Here is a 22270-nt window from a genome sequence, read left to right as displayed (position 1 = left end):
TTCGGAACAAGACATGCGATCTATAGGTGTGAAAACACCCTTAACGAGCCTTCATTACAGATCACATGACTGGATGAGGATCATCATTAGCTCTCGGTTAGATACCTGGTTGTGTGTGGGATCCAGCGGCACACTGTCAGTCTCCGGATGCAAGAGTTACGATGAAACATGCAGGTCAATCACACACATCACAATCCACCGTTAGACGGTTACTCACACAGTTGCCACACGTACAACACAGGTTAACAAATATTAATGACATTACAGGCATTCATGGATAAACAGACTCGAGCGATCGTTACGAACACCATCAGCTGACGGTGCACGGCGGATTTAAGGGGCATTCTGGGAAAAAGGGCGAGCACACATACCTCGTTCAGATCTCGTTTCTTAGTGAAGATGTTGCGTATGAACGTTTCCTGAACCTCCTCCTGTTTGACCAGATACAGCCAGAGTCGCTTCACGGGCAGAGCCGAGCGCCGGCGAGACCTGAGCACAGAACACAGCGCTGACTACACACACGGGACCTGGGGCTAACATTAGCACACCAGCGCTGCACGATTAATCGCAATTAACAATCACACTTACACTGAGTTGGCTCATCCCGATACTGAACTGGTAAAGGCTGAGATCATTAGTAATGTGCAGCGTGTCAGTGCCGTACGGCTCAGGAAACACGGCTCACTCTGAAAGCACTGCGAGTTCGAGTCGCTTATAACGTGCATTTGAAAAAGCAACACGCGTCAAACATCTTTCCAGACATGAGACGCATTTATGAACCTCTAGTCCAACAACAGACGACATTAATAACACGCTTTTCCTCCAGACTCACTTCATGAGGACAGCTGAGCTCCTGTGAGACGACGAGCTTCTGGCACAGAATAAGGCAGTCGTGTGTTTATTACTCATGATTAATCAAAGCGTCTCAGTCTTCTGTTTATTCAGAGACAGAGAGTGTGATGCTCATAGGGGTTTCCTGTGTGTGTGTGTGTGTGTGTGTGTGTGTGTGTGTGTGTGTGTGTGTGTGTGTGTGTGTGTGTGTGTGTGTGTGTGTGTGTGTGTGTGTGTGTGTGTGTGTGTGTGTGTGAGTGAGTGAGTGTGTGTGTGTGTGTGTGTGTGTGTGTGTGTGTGTGTGTGTGTGTGTGTGTGTGTGTGTGTGTGTGTGTGTGTGTGTGTGTGTGTGTGAGTGAGTGAGTGAGTGTGTGTGTGTGTGTGTGTGTGTGTGTGTGTGTGTGTGTGTGTGTGTGTGTGTGTGTGTGTGTGTGAGTGAGTGAGTGAGTGTGTGTGTGTGTGTGTGTGTGTGTGTGTGTGTGTGTGTGTGTGTGTGTGAGTGAGTGAGTGTGTGAGTGTGTGTGTGTGTGTGTGTGTGTGTGTGTGTGTGTGTGTGTGTGTGAGATGCTCATAGGGGTTTCCTGGAGTGATGTGTGTTATCGTACGTCTGCAGGGCATATTTGGCCAATATATAAATAATCGCAGCCTTTGCCAAATCGTGTGCAGATTCATTGCCATTACTCGTGCAGCTCTAGCGTGAACACACACACAGGTGAGCTGCGTCCCGTACCTGAAGGGTGTGTTCGAGGGCTCGAACAGGGCCTTGTGCCGCAGGAGCGCCGGTCCCGACGACACACTCTCGTCCAGGAGCTGCGAGGAGATGAAGTTTGATGGAGGACCTCCGAAGATCTCCAGCCTCTTGAGGAGCAGCGTCTCCCATCGCTGAAGCGTCTTCAGAGCGGCGTGACACAGCGGAGAGCACACGGGCAGATCTGACACACGCACACGCACACACACACACACACGCACACGCACACACATCATACTATGACCAAAAGCATATTTCACTATATATGAAATTGTTTATGATTTGGAAGCTTGTTTCCGCTACAGAATAAAGAAAGGTAACTCCTACTTTTATCATGGCGTATTGTGTTTAAAGGGAGAGTTCACCCAAAATGAAGATTAGCCCCTGATTTACCCTCCCTCATCCTAGGTGTGTATGACAATCTTCTGTCAGACGAAGACAGTCAGAGTTATATTAAAAATGTCCTGGCTCTTCCAAGCTTTATAAAGCGAAGCGAAATGAGTTTGTGTAAGAAAAATATCCATATTTAAAACTTTATAAAGTAAATCACTAGCTTCCGGTCAAACGAACATACGGATTCCACCTCAGAGTAAAGCGCAGCTTATGCGGGATCATGAGTGTTAAAGCGACGCACTGCTGATGTTCACGCATCGCCATGTACACCTAGGGGGAGTGAACCAGGGGCTCATTTTCATTTTTGGGTGAACTATCCTATATAACTATATAACTGTGTTTAGCATCTCTAAACATCACACATGTGCTGCAGTTAAAGGCTCATTACCTAAGAGGTCATGACCTGTCGTTGGGTAGAAGGTCTTGAGGTTGAACTGCACCATCTGCACCATCGCCAAGCGCATCAGACACCAGCTGCACAAGAACATCATCACATCATCACCATCACAGGAACATCATCACACCATTACATCATCACATCATTACATCATTACATCACAGGAACATCATCACACCATTACATCATCACACCATTACATCATCACACCATTACATCATCACATTATCACATCACAGGAACATCATCACACCATTACATCACCACATCACAGGAACATCATCACACCATTACATCATCACCATCACAGGAACATCATCACACCATTACATCACAGGAACATCATCACACCATCACATCACCACATCACAGGAACATCATCACACCATTACATCATCACCATCACAGGAACATCATCACACCATTACATCACAGGAACATCATCACACCATCACATCATCACACCATTACATCACAGGAACATCATCACACCATCACATCATCACACCATTACATCACAGGAACATCATCACACCATTACATCACCACATCACAGGAACATCATCACACCATTACATCACCACATCACAGGAACATCATCACACCATTACATCATCACCATCACAGGAACATCATCACACCATCACATCATCACACCATTACATCACAGGAACATCATCACACCATTACATCACAGGAACATCATCACACCATCACATCATCACACCATTACATCACAGGAACATCATCACACCATTACATCACAGGAACATCATCACACCATCACATCATCACACCATTACATCACAGGAACATCATCACACCATCACCATCACAGGAACATCATCACACCATTACATCATCACACCATTACATCACAGGAACATCATCACACCATCACCATCACAGGAACATCATCACACCATCATCATCACATCATCACCATCACAGGAACATCATCACACCATCACCATCACAGGAACATCATCACACCATTATCATCACATCATCATCATCACAGGAACATCATCACACCATTCCATCATCACACCATTACATCATCACATGACTCTCTGCTCACCTGTACGAGCTGCTGTTGGAATGTTCTGCCAGTGGAGAGTTGGCATCAAAATAATCTCCTTCGTCCTCATCATCATCCTCATCCTCCTCATCCTCGCTGCCTTGGCTTTCCTCAGAGTCGTACTCCACTCGGCTGGCGGAGGGAGGCAGGTACGGCTTCACACACACACACACACGCACACACAAACACACACACACACTTACATTAAAACTAAAATACTATTCAAATTTTACTACGTTGCTTTGCTGGCCGTAAATCCATGATAAACCCCAGGCACTAACTCACAGTTATCATTAAATGCACTGGGTGGCACTGTGGCGCGTGTTAACAAGTTGACTGTATTTGATCACAGTGGGCCCTATCTCGCTCCCAGCGCAACTGACTCTGTACACGACGCATGTGTCATTCCTATTCTGCACCCGACGCACAGCGGACTCTTCCCTCCACAGACGCACGTCAGTAAATTAGGGAATGAACTTGCGCTCCCGGGGGCGGTTCAGGGAAAAGAGGCGGCGTGTTCCGGCGCAAACGTTCCCTGGTGCTATTTTGCAGTTTCAGAAAACAATTCCACCACTGACCAGGAGAAACCTCGTCTAAAGTCAGTGGCGCGTTGCACACACTTTGCTTCTCTCATCTATACAGACGCAGCAGTTTCCATTTTTAGAAAACCATACATTATTAAAAGGAACAATATTCCACACGAGGGAAATCATTGTGGTGTCCATGAAGATGTGCAAAATAGGCATAAATCTAGCTTACACATTTACCCAAATTATCATACGCCTGTTTAACCGAAGCTAATCTGGGTGTGTTTCTCCATCCCCAATGTCACTTCTCTGTGTTTTACGGCCCTGACGAGAACGTCGGTCTCCTCGGCTGTGAACCGCTCCTGGCAAATCCGCCGTTATAATAGCAATCCGCCATGGAACAAGCGCGCCTGCTCTTAAAGGGAATGTGAGATGTCGCTCTGATTGGTTTATTTCACGTTACGCCCAAACCACACCTATGAGTAATGAAGCGACTTCAGGCCAACACATTTTAGATTTGCGTCGGAGAGTCATTTATCCCGCCGGTGTAATATCAACAGCGCCGAGATCCGCACACAAAGCTACTTGTGTTTCGCGCTTGATACTTGCGTTTCAGATCGTTAAAATAGGGCCCTTAACGTCGTTGTCGTCTGCTTCGCGAAGTTTGAATTACTTCTATGAAAATGATCTTATTAAATGATCTTACAAAATGGAACCACTTTTGATCAAATGAATGAATGAAACTGAGTTATCATAATATCTCCACAATGAGAAATCACATCCAAACAGCCGTCGACTGAGGAGAGACGTGTCCATATTCCCGAGCGCAGCTGAACACGAGTGAGCCGAGATGATCATAACTGTCAGAGAGCAAAATGATCTCGAGACACATGATCTGCTGGTCGAGTGAGACCGGTTTAAGAACAGAGAACACAGTGCTGTTAGAAACTTCGCTTCGCACACCGTTCTCTGTGTCTTGTTTCTACAACGGTGCTTTACGACAAAAACGTAAAAAATAACGTCTTTCTCGTTAAACGTCATTTAAATAAACAAATATTTTCAAAAATGCCCCTCATTAATGAAAACATCTGCAAGATATCAAATTACTGGAAGCCAGCGATGTAAGCTCATACCTTTGCGATGAAGTAGTCCCAGATGCTGAGCTCAGGAGGGATGAAGCGCTCTTTAAACACGGATGTTTGCGGCTCCGTCTCGGGTCTGGGACTCAGGGGACCGTCGGGAATCTCGGGATTCTCTCTGGAGTTACTGCGGGATGAACGTAACCGGAAACGCCTCTGCTTTCGCTCCGCATCTTCCACCGAGTCACGAGCATCAGCAGCTTTAGGGAGCAACACACAGCAAAACCCTTCAGTGGAGCTCAACACCGAAGATCATAACGTGATCATCACACAAACGAGACTGAATTACTGACGACTCGTTTCAGTTCAGAATCACTTTCTTTCAGGAGACAAAAACTCAATTTATCTGCACTTTGATCTTTGAAACTTTGCAGAGCTCTTACACTCACACACATCTTTATTACACACTATATAACAGGTCATATCCCAGAAAGCATCATAACGGCACTTTAAAGGGATGGTTCACCCAAAAATGAAAATTAGCCCATTATTTATTCACCCTCAAGTCATCCAAGATGCACTTTTATGATGGACAGATGCACTTTTATGATGGACAGATGCACTTTAATGATGATAGATGCACTTTTATATGATGATAGATGCACTTTTATGATGATAGATGCACTTTTATGATGATAGATGCACTTTTATGATGATAGATGCAATTTTATGATGGACAGATGCACTTTTATGATGATAGATGCACTTTTATGATGATAGATGCAATTTTATGATGGACAGATGCACTTTTATGATGGACAGATGCACTTTTATGATGGATATATGCACTTTTATGATGGACAGATGCACTATTATGATGATAGATGCAATTTTATGATGGACAGATGCACTTTTATGATGGACAGATGCACTTATGATGGATATATGCACTTTTATGATGGACAGATGCACTATTATGATGATAGATGCAATTTTATGATGGACAGATGCACTTTTATGATGGACAGATGCACTTTTATGATGGACAGATGCACTATTATGATGATAGATGCAATTTTATGATGGACAGATGCACTTTTATGATGGACAGATGCACTTTTATGATGGATATATGCACTTTTATGATGGACAGATGCACTTTTATGATGGACAGATGCACTTTTATGATGGATAGATGCACTTTTATGATGGACAGATGCACTTTTATGATGGATAGATGCACTTTTATGATGGACAGATGCACTATTATGATGGACAGATGCACTATTATGATGATAGATGCAATTTTATGATGGACAGATGCACTTTTATGATGGACAGATGCACTTTTATGATGGACAGATGCACTTTTATGATGATAGATGCACTTTTATGATGGATAGATGCACTTTTATGATGATAGATGCACTATTATGATGGATAGATGCACTTTTATGCACTTCCATTCACTGCAATTATCAAGCTTGGAAGAGCCAGGAGATTTTTTTATAAAACTCAGATTGTATTCGTCTGAAAGAAGAATGTCATATACACCTAGGATGACTTGAGGGAGAGTAAATCATGGGCTAATTTTCATTTTTGGGTGAACTATCCCTTTAATGGAGACACAAACACAGAAGAGAGCAGCACCTGTGGGTGATGTGGGTTTCTCCGGCACGGGAACTCGAGCGCCGCCGCCGAACACAGCGACCCAGAGCTTAGCGTTGAGCGGGTGCGCGACGATGCGGAGCAGCTCGTGTGTGGAGTGTGTGGCCAAGCCGTGGACGAACAGGCTGAGGAACACGGCGCTCAGGATCTCACACAGAAGCACTGAGAGACCGGGCTGGTTCTCATCAGAGGAGGCTTCCAGCAGCCGCATCAGGACACTCACACCTGCACACACACACACACACACACACACACACACACACACACACACACACACACACACACACACACACACACACACACAGATCAGTCCAGAGTCTCGAGATGACGGTCAGATGCACACACACACACACACACACACACACACACAGATCAGTCCGGGGTCAGAGGTCACAGAGACTGGGCTTTACCGGGCCACTGCGCAGGGGGAGTGTTGGGCAGGACGGGCTCCTCCATGCTGACGCTCCTCACTGGGGGCTGATGGGTAATCAGGACGCTCTGGTACGTGATGCCCGTGAACGGGTTTACATGGCTGATGAAAGACAGATATCACACAACCATCAAACATGATCGTACAGGTACTGGTGCTCTTCACGAGTCGGTCAAAAATTACAGAATCTTTTTCTCTTTTTTTTTGTCAATGAAATTAATGTACTATACTTTAGTTTGATAATGTTTTTAATTTAATATTTTGTATTTTTAGGGGATTGTTTTTATACTAAATTATATTTACGCTGTATTTATAATCCATTTATTCACTTTTTGAGCATAGACCTGAAAATTTAATTTTCAACTTAAACTGGTAAATCTTGAACGCTTTAGAGCGACAGACTCTTTGATCTCTTCTCAAAGACGACACTCGGCAGATTATTGATGAAGTGAGAAAAAGTTTAAAAAAGTTACACAATTTTACAATTTTGTTATGAAAAATGCACAAAAATACTATTTTCAATTTTTATATGAAATATATATTTCCAAGATCACGTTCTACTCTAAAACTGCAAGAAAATCAAAGCCATAAATCTAAACAAGTTGTGCTCCAAATCTGAGCGTTCAGTGAGATGTTGTTCGGCTGCAGTTCCACACGCTTCCACTAGAGGAAACTCGTCTCATTCATTTCCAATGAGTTCAATCTTGACCACGAGGAGCACAGGTGTGACTACTTTTTTCGGGACCATTTAACCTGTTCGAATCATGTCCATGATTTTTTTTTTTGAGTTTATATAGCAAGTGCCAAAACCTTTACCAAGTTTCGTACCATTCCAATGAAGTAAAAAAATTCAAAAAAAACAAAACGTAAACATTTTCAGTCAGAAATGACCGAAGAGCACCAGAGGGTCAAATTCAAGCACTTTCCAGCAGTTATTATATGCAAAAGAAAAAACACAGACGTAAACTATAGTAGGATAAACTTCTGTACGAGTGAATAATAATTTTTTTATATAATTTATCTCATTATTTTGAATTTGTCATAATTTAGACATTTTATGTCATAATAACGATTTACCAAAGCATGATTTTTTTTTATTATGTGGTGGAAATGTAGTGGCTTCTATACATTCTGATTAAACATTAAAAGGTCAAAACATTATTGAAAACTAAAACATGCAGGGATGAATTGTTCCCAATAAGATGTTTAATATGCATTTAGGGTGAATTTTCATTTCATTCCAAAACATAATAAACCTGCATCTTTTAGATGTATTTTCTGTAAAGCTGCTTTGAAACGATGTGTTTTGTGAAAAGCGCTATACAAATAAATCCCAATCCCATTCGCTCTGCCGGTCTCCATTCATTCACTGTCTGGAGAAGAGGCTTGAGAAAGAACGCCGTGTGGGTTTGAGACGACATGAAGACAGAAGCCCACCTACGCCTTTACTCCTCGCTGATAAACACAGATTTAATCTGCGGTGACGGAGGATAAATGTGCAAACAGACACACTCAAAGGCCACATTCATTTGACCAGAATCTGCTTCCTCTACAAATGTCACATGTCGGGCCGGTGCGAGCGCACGTCACATGAGCGTCACATTCAGAGGTTATTCGCTCGTTATGAGACTGAACGATTACAAGACGAGCAAATGTTGCAAAGAGAAACATTCTGTGACAGGGAGTCAGATCAGTGTAGAAGCAGCCAGAAACACACACCTGTAGCTGTGTCCGTCGCAGAGACACTGATAGATGCAGGCCGACAGAGAAGCTGCCAGCGTGTGCATCACGAAGATCTGAACCAGAAGAAGAAGAGTTAGAGGATCATCACAGTAACAACACGTCACTCACTGCAGAAATCCTTCCTCTGTCGCTTTACAGCACAAACAATCTGGTTTTGCCTTTGAGTTCAGATTATATTTCTGACTCCATTGGCAGATATTTGTTCTTGATTTAAAGGTGCAGTGTGTGATATTTAGGAGGATCAGAAATGCAGTATCAGACACATATCTATGTTTTCAGTGGTGTATAAAGATCTTACATAATGAACCGTGTGTGTTTATTAGCTTAGAATGAGGCGTTTCTCTCTACACACACCGCGGGTCCGCTTACATCCACATGTTTCTACGGTGGCCCTGAACGGACAAACGCGTTTCGTCACTATGTTGTTCTTCGTGTAAAGAAGCTTCAGCTAAAGTCAGCGGATAAAACACTGACACAATGATGAACAAGTCGGTGTGATGAACAAATGATGAACTGAATAATTAAGTAAACATCATTTCTTAATTTGTCTTTGTAAAAAGCTTAACTGGCTACTCTCTGCTGTCTCAGACGACATCACTTCCTGTCGGCCACCGTAACTTCCATTGGGTGCAGTTCACAACCTCACCACTAGATGCTCCTGAAAATTACACACTGCACCTTTAAGCACAAACACTTAATTTTGATTAATTTTTCAGACTTAATATCTTCAGTCATTGCTTCTTCTCCAGTAAGTGTCTCTTGATTTAAGAATGTTTAGATATTTGTGCTGGAGAACGAGACGGAGACTGATCTGCGCTTTACCTCGTTGTTGACGACGTCCGGATGCGGAGGCGCGTCGAGAGCGTTGATGGTGTGCAGGAGGTCATGGGTCAGATTGGTGAGGTGCACTATGGGATTGGCCACCACAGTTTTGGAGTTGGCGGTCCATGCAAGAAGAAGAGGAACAGAGACGTTCTGCGGAGCGGGAACAGAGATCTGCAGACCATCATCCTGATGAGACAAACAGACAAAACACAGATAAGTTTTGGTTTTAGTTTTCATACAGGTCAGCACACGTTTAACCCCCTGGGGTCGGAGGTCACGCCGGCGCGATCACCTCGCTTTTTTCAGTGCATTCAAATAACTTTCTCTTTTTGTTGTAAAGGCAAGTTTTATACATCATTTAAAACTGTTAAATGTCTACTTTTATTTGTGTACACTCATAACAAAAACAATGTTCTGCTTTTCATAAAATAAAGAAAATTAACATGATTTTATGATGGATAGATGCACTTTTATGATAGATAAATGCACTTTTATGATGGATAGATGCACTTTTATGATGGATAGATGCACTTTTATGATGGATAGATGCACTTTTATGATGGATAAATGCACTTTTATCATGGATAGATGCACTTTTATGATGGATAAATGCACTTTTATGATGGATAGATGCACTTTTATGATGGACAGATGCACTTTTATGATGGATAGATGCACTTTTATGATGGATAAATGCACTTTTATGATGGATAGATGCACTTTTATGATGGATAAATGCACTTTTATGATGGATAGATGCACTTTTATGATGGATAAATGCACTTTTATGATGGATAAATGCACTTTTATCATGGATAAATGCACTTTTATCATGGATAGATGCACTTTTATGGACTTAAAAATATATGGCCATTCACTGCCATTATAAAGCTTGGAAGAGCCAGGACATTTTTAATACAACTCTGATTGTGTTCATCTGACAGAAGAATGTCATATACACCTAGGATGACTTGAGGGAGAGTAAATCATGCACTAATTTTAATTTTTGGGTGAACTATCCCTTTAAGCCCTGTTACCTGCTGGGACTCCTGCAGGAGCAGAATGAGCTCCATCCTGACGGAGGCCAGTCCTCCTCCGTGAGAGCCGTGGAGGCTGCAGTAACTGAGGAAGATGCGGAGCAAGGGCTGGTTCCTCTTCAGCCAGAGCCTCCGGCGGCGCTGGTCCTCCCGACCAGGATCCTCCCGCCGGCTCGGGTCCGAGGAGATGCCCTCGGGCAGGTTCTGGAGGAAGGGGTTGTACCCGCAGACGCTCTGCAGGGCCGACACCTCGCGCTCCAGCCAGTGGCACAGCTGATGCCTCAGCTTCCCTCCGTCCAGCTCGTAGCCCGTGGAGAGAGTCCGTAACTCCGAGCTCAGGATCTTCAGGCAGGAGCTGAACTTCAGCCGGGCCGCGAGGATGTCCTCAGTCAGGGCGGGAGATTCTCCACGGTCCGTCGGGGTGGAGGCCGAGACCTGCACGAGTACCACGAAAACCAGAACTGCCGATTATTCCCTTGAAATTGTAATTACGATTATTGATTGCGATTATCACAAGTGCTGGGCAACCATTAATCACGATTAATCGCATCCAGAATAAAAGTTTGTGTTTACATAATATATGTGTGTCTTGTGTATAATTATTTTGTTTTGATAAATACATACATATGCATGTGTAAATTTAAGAAATATTTGCATGTATATACATAACTGTATTTTATACATACATAACACGTTTATCTTAAATATATACATGCATGTGTGTGTATTTATCAAAACAAAATAATTATACACAGGACACACACATATATTATGTAAACACAAACTTTTATTTTGGATGCGATTAATCCCGATTATAACTCGATTAATTGTCCTACCGGAGCGTCTCCGCTGGTCTCTGTGTGAATGGTCTTCATCGCCAGTCCTGATTCTTCCACGTCCGACTCCTCGGAGTCCCACTTCATCTCGAGAGGCTCGTCCTGCAGAGTGAGGGACGGCTGGCTCCAGTCGAAGCTCAGAACCGAGTCCGAATGACTGTCCTCTCTGGGAGACGAGAGCGAGGACACCGACTGGAAGCCGTTGAGAACCGGCTGAGACCAGTCCTGCTTCTCTGGGCCTTCAGAGGCGCTCCACGCCACGGGCCGGTTCTCTCGCGCCTTCGAGCGCTTAACAACTTTCGGCATTTTGGAGAGCACCTCTAGCGCCAGCATGGGGCAGCCGGCCTGCAGGTGTGCGTGCGCCGCGCTGAAGAAGAGCCTCCTCTCGGTGAGGCTGATGGAGTCGACCTCACGCCCCTCCACCGGCAGACACACTCCAGGTTTCTCCGAGGAGCCGAAGTGACGGCGCAGAAGCAGCGGGTGCGAGCGCAGGAACGTGTAGAAGTTAAACACGGCAGGATCACAGGGAGACGAGCCGGTGGCTCCTGAAAGAGATCGACTTGTGTCAATAACATTCAATGTCAACGTTTTGGAGGAAAGACCTCTTTTCATTAGTGTTCATCGTTGCACTAGTTTCATTTATGTTTTTCTCTGCGGACTGCAAAACATTTTCTAAACAAGTCTTGTTTTTCAGGAAAATATCACATGCTTAAATCAAGATACATTTACTAGAGATGCAAAATGACTTAAAGGTGACATATTATGCCCCTTCATTTATTACAGCTTGTTAAATTTGCCCCTTTTCTGGCTGCTTCTACACTGATCTGATTCCCTGTCACAGAATGTTTCTCTTTGCAACATTTGCTCGTTTTGTAATCGTTCAGTCTCATAACGAGCGAATAACCTCTGAATGTGACGCTCATGTGACGTGCGCTCGCACCGGCCCGACATGTGACATTTGTAGAGGAAGCAGATTCTGGTCAAATGAATGTGGCCTTTGTGTGTGTCCGTTTGCACATTTATCCTCCGTCACCGCAGATTAAATCTGTGTTTATCAGCGAGGAGTAAAGGCGTAGGTGGGCTTCTGTCTTCAGTTACTCATTGATGATCCTGATTATAGCACTTAAACACGGAAAAAGTCAGATTTTCATGATATGTCCCGTTTAAGAAAATGTTTTTTTTTTTTTTCAGTGTAAAAAGCAATAGCAATCAAATCAGGCCAGTTTGTTTTCACACAACAAATTGCGATTTGTACTTAAATCCACATGAATCGAACCCCGGCCTGTGCCTTGGAGTCTGAGTTTGGAAAACCCCTTTCACACACACCAAAATAAAGCGGACTCTGATGTCAAGCGGTCTCAGGCCCCTCAGTGTTTGATTGAGTCTCTCACCTTCATTGGGCTGCTCCAGCAGAGTGTCCAGTGCCCTGCTGTAGTCGTCTAATACCCAGAATGCCATGCTGCGCAAGAACGGGTCCTGGTGCGCCGCCATCTGCTGGTCATAACCCAACACGTGCCTCTGCAGGATCCGTTTGTAGGTGCAGGACATCTCGAACTCAGACTCGTACAGTCGACAGATGACCAGAGCCAGCTGAAGGTCCTGCATCTTCTCTATACAAACCTGATCATGTGTGGAAAACCAACAGATCTTATGAGAACGTCACAGTATCATGATTATGAAAGTGCGCTCAGAGGCAGACAGTTTACATGAGAGAGATGATCTACTGCAAACCTCAACAGCATCTTTCAGGGATCCAGCCAGCAGAAAGAAAGCCGCAGAGTGTTGGAAGCGCTGTTTTCCGAGCAGAGAGAAGGCGTTCTTCAGGGCCGCTTTCCTCCAGCGATCTTCACTGAAGTTATTGCTGAAGAACGTGGTCATCTTTGAGTTCTGGTGAGACCTTCAACACACAGAAGCTCTCAGTGAACTGAAGCCTTGCTGACGGGGAATGACACTTCAACATGTGTGTAAGTTACCTGTACAGTCCCCAAACCACTGCTTTCTTCTTCATGGCCAGATAAAACAAGGCTGCGTCTAACGGGTCGTTGTTTCTCTGATAAGCAGCTTTTGCAACCTGGTAGGAGAGAGAGGATCACACATTATTAAACATGTTTGGGTTTCAGAAGCACAAGTAAAGCTGTAAAAGTATGATCAGCTTTCAAACAAACACTCAATACGCTCACCCCCTTTCTGATTTGTCTACGTTTTCAAATGACATTGACGTCTTGCATGACAAAAGTCTAGTAAAGTTTAGTTTAGTGATTTCAATGAAACTCAAGGTTCTGAAAAACAGAGACGTCAGATATAGTGGCTTAAGACGTGCATCTGATGCACATGCACACAGAAAAACAATTAAGCAGATTGGACAATCTGTGTAGGAGAGGTAATGAATTTAGGGATATTAGACGCTTGAGTTTAGGTCATGCATAACTGGGATAGTTATTAGCTTAAAGTTTGATAAAACGACCCCTAAGTTTGCCATCAGGAATTTTCCAACCTTCAATAACTCTTTACACTGCAAAAATCTCGAACACATTGGAGATTCAAATCCTGCGGGTCATTTTAAAACATCAACAATCAGAAACAGTGTAAGAGTCTCCGTGATGCTTTCACTGCAAAAAATGCTTTTCTTCACTCAGCATTTTTGTCTTGTTTCCAGTCTAAATATCTAAATATTCTTAAATCAAGATACATTTACTGGAGAAAATAAATAATCACACTGACATTCATGCATCTCCAACACATTAAAACAGAATGCAAACATGAACGTTTTATTTACTCAAGTTTCCCACATGTACCAATTCTGGCAAATTCTACTCATTACTTAATATGCATAAAAATGGAATCAGTTTCAACAGACCTTCTCAATGCATCTGCGAAGTTTATTGGTGCTGCGCAGCCACCAGCCCACGCCCATGGCCCTCAGCTCCGGCCAGGTGGGATCTGCTTTCTGCAGAGCCGGGAGCATGTTGAGCAGCTCCTCTTCAGCCTCAGAGTGGAACGCCCAGGCGTAGTGGCAGGTGGACAATCCTGCAGACCAGATGCAGTTACTGAGTTACTGAGCTCAAAGGCCTTTCAGACCACACAACATATCACAGCTGTGGAAGACCGACTGAGATTTGCATTTAGATTCATGCATTTAGCAGAGGCTGTTATCTGAAGATTTTTACCTTGTGCATTCAAGGTATACATCTTATCAGTTCATGCAGCCCATGGCAATCAAACCCATGACCTTGGCGTTACAGCATAGTTGACCTTGGTGTTGCTCCTCCCACAATACTCGCCTGACATCCTCCTCCCACAATTCTCGCCCAACATCCTCCTCCCACAATACTCACTCGACATTCTCCCCTACATACTTCCCCAACATACTCCCCTGACATACTCGCCCGACATACTCGCCCGACATACTCGCCCGACATACTCGCCCGACATACTCGCCCGACATACTCGCCCCACAATTCTGGCCCAGCTTCCTCCTCCCACAATACTCACTCGACATTCTCCCCAACATACTCCCCTGACATACTCGCCCGACATACTCGCCCGACATACTCGCCCGACATACTCGCCCGACATACTCGCCCGACATACTCGCCCCACAATTCTGGCCCAGCTTCCTCCTCCCACAATACTCACTCGACATTCTCCCCAACATACTCCCCTGACATACTCGCCCGACATACTCGCCCGACATACTCGCCCGACATACTCGCCCGACATACTTCCCCAACATACTCCCCTGACATACTCGCCCGACATACTCGCCCGACATACTCGCCCGACATACTCGCCCCACAATTCTGGCCCAGCTTCCTCCTCCCACAATACTCACTCGACATTCTCCCCAACATACTCCCCTGACATACTCGCCCGACATACTCGCCCGACATACTCGCCCGACATACTCGCCCGACATACTCGCCCGACATACTCGCCCCACAATTCTGGCCCAGCTTCCTCCTCCCACAATACTCACTCGACATTCTCCCCAACATACTCCCCTGACATACTCGCCCGACATACTCGCCCGACATACTCGCCCGACATACTCGCCCGACATACTCGCCCGACATACTCGCCCGACATACTCGCCCCACAATTCTGGCCCAGCTTCCTCCTCCCACAATACTCACTCGACATTCTCCCCAACATACTCGCCCGACATACTCGCCCGACATACTCGCCCGACATACTCGCCCGACATACTCGCCCGACATACTCGCCCGACATACTCCTCACACAATTCTGACCCAGCTTCCTCCTCCCACAATACTCCCCTGATATTCTCCCCTACATACTCGCCCGACATACTCCAGGACAACGATGAAGAACCATCATCGAAACCCTTGTAAGCATACCTTGACAGGAAAGCTGAGCTCGATGAGCCGGGGGCAGAGACGTCAGGAGGAAGGTGTGCAGGCGAACGGCCAGCAGGAACTTCAGTCCGCATTCATCCAGTGTCTCTCCCCCTGAAAAATTTGATCAAATTTATCACATCTAACACATCTATACAAACGAACAACTGCAATCATCAATAAAAGATAATGACCTTTGCCTTTTCCTTGACTTTCTCCAATGTCGGTGCTGGTGGAGGCGATGGTGTCTGCCAAGGCCATCAGAGACATCTGCTCCATCCGGGTCAGGCCCGGCAGACTGGAGTGAAGCAGGTGTCCGGACAGCACCTGTGCGTGCTCGGAGCCGAAAAACGTGGGGCTGTACTTCGACAGATCAATTACTTTAGCGTTAGCATCTTCCTCATCTGCATCAAATGGGTCCAAGTCATCCGTACTGATGCCGGGGCTTGAGAAGAGCTCATCGTAAGCGACACTTTGGCTGGATGTACTGGCGCCGTGAGCGCTCACACTGTCCGTTCTTTCTTTGGCACCGGGGGCCGTTTCATCATCGGCGGCTAACAGCGCATACAACGGCAGGGGCGGGATAGAGTCTATCTCGGTGTAGTCCGAGCTCTCGCCCTTGCTGAACATCTTTGGGTCTCTGGTGGTGCTTCCGCTAGCGCTAATTGTGAGTGAGCGCAGACGGCGCTCCTGGTTGACAGTGGTGTCCTTCAGAGACACGATCTCTCCGGCGATGCACTTTACAAGATGGGAAAGGATGGCTTTGGCCCGTCGCATCTTTCCGAGGTCCATGAGCTCCAACAGCTGCACCGGATGATACTGGGGCAAAGTGGGAAAAAGGTGGTGTGCGGCCTCGAACAACCCAGAATCCTCCATCTCAGCTGGGAGGTCGTACACGGTTCTCTTTCCACTGAGTTTCTGAGCCAAACTAGTCATGGACCTGGAGAGAGCCTTTTTAGAAGGATTCGGACTAAGTCCCTCCTGTTTCAGAGACGTCACGCTGCCGGTACCGATGCTGTTCTCTCCGTTGGTGAGCGCCGGCTGCCATTGAGAATAGACGTGCATCTCACAGTCCATCCCGACTACTAAGATCCCATCTCGCACCCAAGACAGAGAGACAGGAATGGGTAGCGAACCCTCAACGGACGACACTAGATCCACCACTCTGAGAAGAACCAGACGAGAACAGTGGTGCTCCCTGCTGCTATCGGACAGTCCCAAATCTGGAGGTTTTCCCGAAAGCAACCCGTACATGTAAAGCTTGGATCCCAGACCAACGGTTAATATATGAGAGCCGTCTTCTCTGGAAACCCAGTCTAAGTGGACCTGCCTCTTGCCACCGACAACTAAGCAATCATTATTTAACAAGCCATCCCTCAGTACCATCAGGCTTTTATTGCAGTCATTACTACTCGGGCTGTAAGATCCGCTGACTTTCAGGATCTGTTCCAGCATCCACTGGGAGCCGCCGGTGGAGTCGCACTGGAATATGCTCACGTTCATGAGTGGCTCGCCAGAACCGGATCCGTTGTTCTGGTGCGCTACGGCGACTCTGCTGGTGTGGCAGCAACTGAGACCCATTATCTGCCCGCTCACGCTCAGAGCGCTAGTGCTAGCCACGCCGTCCTCCACTAACAAAGGCCACTCCTCCCAGATGTACACCGGTTCTCCAGAGCTATCGGGGTCAGAGACGGCGCTACACCTCCAGAACCGGACCGATCCGTCAGAGCAAGACGTGGCCAGCAGATACGGAGCCCGTCCAGCCGGCTGCAGAGATGAAGAGCTCAAATGTCCTGCAAGGCAAATGTTTTTCAGATAATCTGTCAGAATATAAACATAGAAGCTGTGTTGACTGTTTGTTCTGAAAAGTTATACAAAAAGAAAGGAAATAAAGAAAATAAACATTATCTGCATAACATCTGCCCTCGACTAAAGATTTTTCTAGTCGACTAGTAGTCGTGCATTTAAGCCGATTAGTCGGCTAATCACGTGTTTATATTAATAAGCCATAAATTAGGGCTGCACAACGATAACACACATCATTCCAGGAAATCCTTGTGAGCATCACACTCTCTGTCTCTGAATAAACAGAAGACTGAAACGCTTTGATTAATCATGACTAATAAACACACGACTGCCTTATTCTGTGTCAGAAGCTCATCGTCTCACAGAAGGAGCTCAGCTGTCCTCATGAAGTGAGTTTGGAGGAAAAGGACCAATGCATAAATGCATAAATGCATAAAAATTTATGTTTTATTTAGCATATTTAGTTATTGGAGGTTTGCATAGTATTCTGATTCTGCATTTCACTGATTTTATTCATTTTGAGGAATATATAATCTTTTATTGAATTATTGTGAATTTTTCACGCTCACATTTAGTCTAGAACTACAATAACCATCATGTTCACACACACACACACACACACACACACACACACACACACACACACACACACACACACACACACACACACACACACACACACACACACAATGCCTCTGCACTGCGATTCGTCTCAACATGGGGACAGGAGAGCTGTCAGTCAATAAATGGGAAAACAAGGTAACTTGCGCTACTTATTTGAAAAAGTAACTCAGATATTTTTTTGTAAATTTTAAAAGTAATGGATAACTTGTTACTTGAAAAAGTAATCATTACACGGACCACATGCTGATGTGTTCTGCCCTCACCTGCAGCAGGAGTCACTCGTATGACCTCCACACCCTCGGGCACGTCGAGCTCCTGGCTGAACACTTTGGTGCTGGTCAGCGCGAGGCGACAGGCGCTCTGGAGGTTGGATGTGCTGAGTTTCGATCTCTGGACATGCGGTGAGCCGACCGTCTTAAAGTTAAACTGTGAGGAGTCTGTGGGTGATGGAGACGCAGCCTCTCTTTCTGCAGGAGTTTGAGCTTGCTCTGAAAGAACGGAAACAAATCTGTTTAATCGACAGAAAGAGTCGAATAAAATGATTGTGAGCATAACCTTTCATCGAAATGTCTTTCCCTTATAGCTGACATAATGTTAAACTAGTGATCATGCTGTTATATAGGCTTTATTTCATCAAACATGTCAAGTCTCCACTTATACAGCGCTTTAACAATATAGAGTTTCACAGCAGCTTTACAGTGATAACAGGAGATTACAGTAACAGAGAGTGTTCAGGCTTTACAGCAGATCTAGAATAAAGTTATTGTCCAGATAAAGTTAGTTTTGATTGATTCACTTCCGTTGTAAAGATCATTAGTTATTAACTTAGGGGCCGCTAACACACACCGTTCTCACAGGAAACAGAAACTTTGATGTGTTCTGGCCGTTCATTCACACACAACAGTGTTTGAGGCTCGAGAACACACACTCTGAAACAGGATCCAAGATACAAGTTTTGAAAATTTTTGAAAAGCGTGATCATCTCCGTGTAAACTTCAAAAACTTGAATCTGTGTAACGCTGACGGCGCACATGCGTATCACGTGTTCAGTCTATAGATATGAGCGTAGCTACTGAGAATGACTTGACTACTGAGAATCAAGATCACTAGGAAGCATGTCACATTATATACTAAACCCTTTTCTTAATAAAATCCATTACAAACCCATAATGACGGGAACGGCGTCTAACTGTAGATGCCACATGTGCAGGAGTGATCTGGCGTTCTCCGAGATCTCCACCACCACCAGGAAGAAGCGAGCGGAGAACAGCGTCCGGCTGGGAACTGAGACGAACACAAGCGTTTACCACACAGAAACACAACCAACACTGGCTTACGTTTACATGCACAACTCCTGTTTCAGTCGGACGGAATTCATTCCTATTGATGATTCTGAACGTAGTGTTTACATGAACGCTAAACATGTGATCGGGTTGATGTGTGTGTTTATATGTATATTACACTATTTCTACATCATTACGTTAGTTCTACGTCATTACGCTATTTCTACATCATTACGCTATTTCTACGCCATTACGCTATTTCTACGCCATTATGCTATTTCTACGTCATTACGCTATTTCTACATCATTGCGCTATTTCTACGCCATTACGCTATTTCTACGCCATTACGCTATTTCTACGCCATTATGCTATTTCTACGTCATTACGCTATTTCTACATCATTGCGCTATTTCTACGCCATTACGCTATTTCTACGTCATTACGCTATTTCTACGTCATTACGCTATTTCTACATCATTACGCTATTTCTACGCCATTACGCTATTTCTACGCCATTATGCTATTTCTACGTCATTACGCTATTTCTACATCATTGCGCTATTTCTACGCCATTACGCTATTTCTACGCCATTACGCTATTTCTACGCCATTATGCTATTTCTACGTCATTACGCTATTTCTACATCATTGCGCTATTTCTACGCCATTACGCTATTTCTACGCCATTACGCTATTTCTACGTCATTACGCTATTTCTACGTCATTACGCTATTTCTACGCCATTATGCTATTTCTACGTCATTACGCTATTTCTACATCATTACGCTATTTCTACGTCATTACACTATTTCTACGCCATTACGCTATTTCTACATCATTACGCTATTTCTACCTCATTACGCTATTTCTACGTCATTACGCTATTTCTACATCATTACGCTATTTCTACATCATTACGCTATTTCTACGCCATTACGCTATTTCTACATTATTACGCTATTTCTACGCCATTACGCTATTTCTACGCCATTACGCTATTTCTACGCCATTACGCTATTTCTACGCCATTACGCTATTTCTACGGCATTACGCTATTTCTACGTCATTACACTATTTCTACGTCATTACGCTATTTCTACATCATTGCGCTATTTCTACGCCATTACGCTATTTCTACGCCATTACGCTATTTCTACGTCATTACGCTATTTCTACGTCATTACGCTATTTCTACGTCATTACGCTATTTCTACGTCATTACGCTATTTCTACGTCATTACGCTATTTCTACACCATTACGCTATTTCTACACCATTACACTATTTCTTCACCATTACGCTATTTCTACGTCATTACGCTATTTCTACGTCTACGTCATTACGCTATTTCTACGTCATTGCGCTATTTCTACGCCATTACGCTATTTCTACGCCATTACGCTATTTCTACATTATTACGCTATTTCTACGCCATTACGCTATTTCTACATCATTGCACATGCGCAGTCCTCTCAGTTTCTGTTTTCAATCCGATCAAGTGATCACATGTTCTCTTGATCGGATTAGAAAAGGAATAAACCCTTTCAACCGGATCGAAGTCTCATTGGGGCTGTTTACACCTGGCCACTTCATGCGTTTTCTCAGATCGGATAGCTATCCGATCGTGAAAAGACCAGGTGTAAATGCCCTCCGAAACGCATTCGAGACGGATTTGAATCCGATCGCTCAAACCACTTCAGGAGGTGGTCTGGGCCGCATTCCAGACGAAACTGGACAAGTGTAAATGCATCTGGTTGTTGAAACCACATATGTAAATTGTACTCCTCCCAAAAATGCTCAAAAATAAACGTGTGAGAGCGTGTTATAGGCTATATGTAATGTTATAGCCAGATATGACGACGCTACTGGAACACGCGCGTCACCGCAGATGAGAAGCAGAGCATCTATTCGATCTTTGCATCTAACGTGCAAACTATCGCAAATCAAAGTGAAAGTAAGTCGCAGATGCTTAACACACAATCATCATCATTAAAATTAAAGAAACGAAATGATCTTACCAGGGCTGTTACTGCTCTCTCTTATTGCGGTCTTTGATTTTTAAATTTTAGCTGATGATCAAAAAAATGCAGCTCATATCTGTTGCTTTCGTGACGTGCACTCCATTAAATCTGCATATAGCGCGGGAATTAAAGATCGGATTTAAATCCGTTTTGCAAAAACACATTTATGTGACCAGGTGTAAATGGAATCGTTTTGATAAATCAGATAGCTATCCGATCTGAGAAAACACATGAAGTGGCCAGGTGTAAATAGCCCCATAGGGATCGAGCTCAATCGGATCGAAGTCTCTTTGGGATCGAGCTCAATCGGATCGATTAAGGCGTTTTACATGAAGGCTTCTCAGTGCGATTGAGCGTCAGTGCCATCACTAATGGGTTATTGGGTTGCATGTAAACGGAGCCAGTGAGCTACCAGAGAGAATGATCTCCTACCAGAATCCTGCAGGCTATCGTCCATTTTCTCATTTCCCAAGATCAGGTCCTCCTCAAACACGTGCAGCAGCTGCGTCTGTTTCCCCTGCTGAACAAACAGTGAGAGAGATGGTGAGCGCTGAGCATTGTGGGAAACGACATGACAATCTTGTGC

General features: G+C 44.5%; 1 protein-coding gene across 5 annotated transcripts in view; it reads right to left on the bottom strand.

Annotated features, from left to right (window-relative positions):
* The window catches only part of dmxl1 (Dmx like 1), a 56961-nt gene that overhangs the window by 11715 nt on the left and 22976 nt on the right, over window positions 1–22270 (bottom strand). For 2 of the 5 annotated variants that reach the window (XM_079896496.1, XM_079896497.1), the window contains exons 16-36: window positions 22117–22204; window positions 19545–19664; window positions 18644–18868; window positions 16145–17743; window positions 15954–16064; window positions 14453–14622; window positions 13569–13666; window positions 13327–13492; window positions 12987–13215; window positions 11596–12140; window positions 10760–11194; window positions 9720–9908; window positions 8874–8950; window positions 7135–7256; window positions 6707–6949; window positions 5111–5316; window positions 3451–3605; window positions 2361–2446; window positions 1562–1763; window positions 372–489; window positions 106–141 (exon numbers count right to left, since the gene is read on the bottom strand). In XM_079896496.1, coding sequence (XP_079752622.1) covers window positions 106–141; window positions 372–489; window positions 1562–1763; window positions 2361–2446; window positions 3451–3605; window positions 5111–5316; window positions 6707–6949; window positions 7135–7256; window positions 8874–8950; window positions 9720–9908; window positions 10760–11194; window positions 11596–12140; window positions 12987–13215; window positions 13327–13492; window positions 13569–13666; window positions 14453–14622; window positions 15954–16064; window positions 16145–17743; window positions 18644–18868; window positions 19545–19664; window positions 22117–22204 — 5220 coding nt within the window. The remainder of the gene's footprint in view (window positions 1–105; window positions 142–371; window positions 490–1561; window positions 1764–2360; window positions 2447–3450; window positions 3606–5110; window positions 5317–6706; window positions 6950–7134; window positions 7257–8873; window positions 8951–9719; window positions 9909–10759; window positions 11195–11595; window positions 12141–12986; window positions 13216–13326; window positions 13493–13568; window positions 13667–14452; window positions 14623–15953; window positions 16065–16144; window positions 17744–18643; window positions 18869–19544; window positions 19665–22116; window positions 22205–22270) is intronic. The other 3 variants (XM_079896499.1, XM_079896500.1, XM_079896498.1) reach the window with 2 other exon arrangements.

Source organism: Squalius cephalus (assembly GCF_949319135.1).
Source record: "Squalius cephalus genome assembly, chromosome: 16".
NCBI lineage: Eukaryota > Metazoa > Chordata > Actinopteri > Cypriniformes > Leuciscidae > Squalius > Squalius cephalus.
The sequence above is the reverse complement of the archived record's forward strand: the minus strand, read 5'-3'. Positions and strand labels throughout refer to the sequence as shown.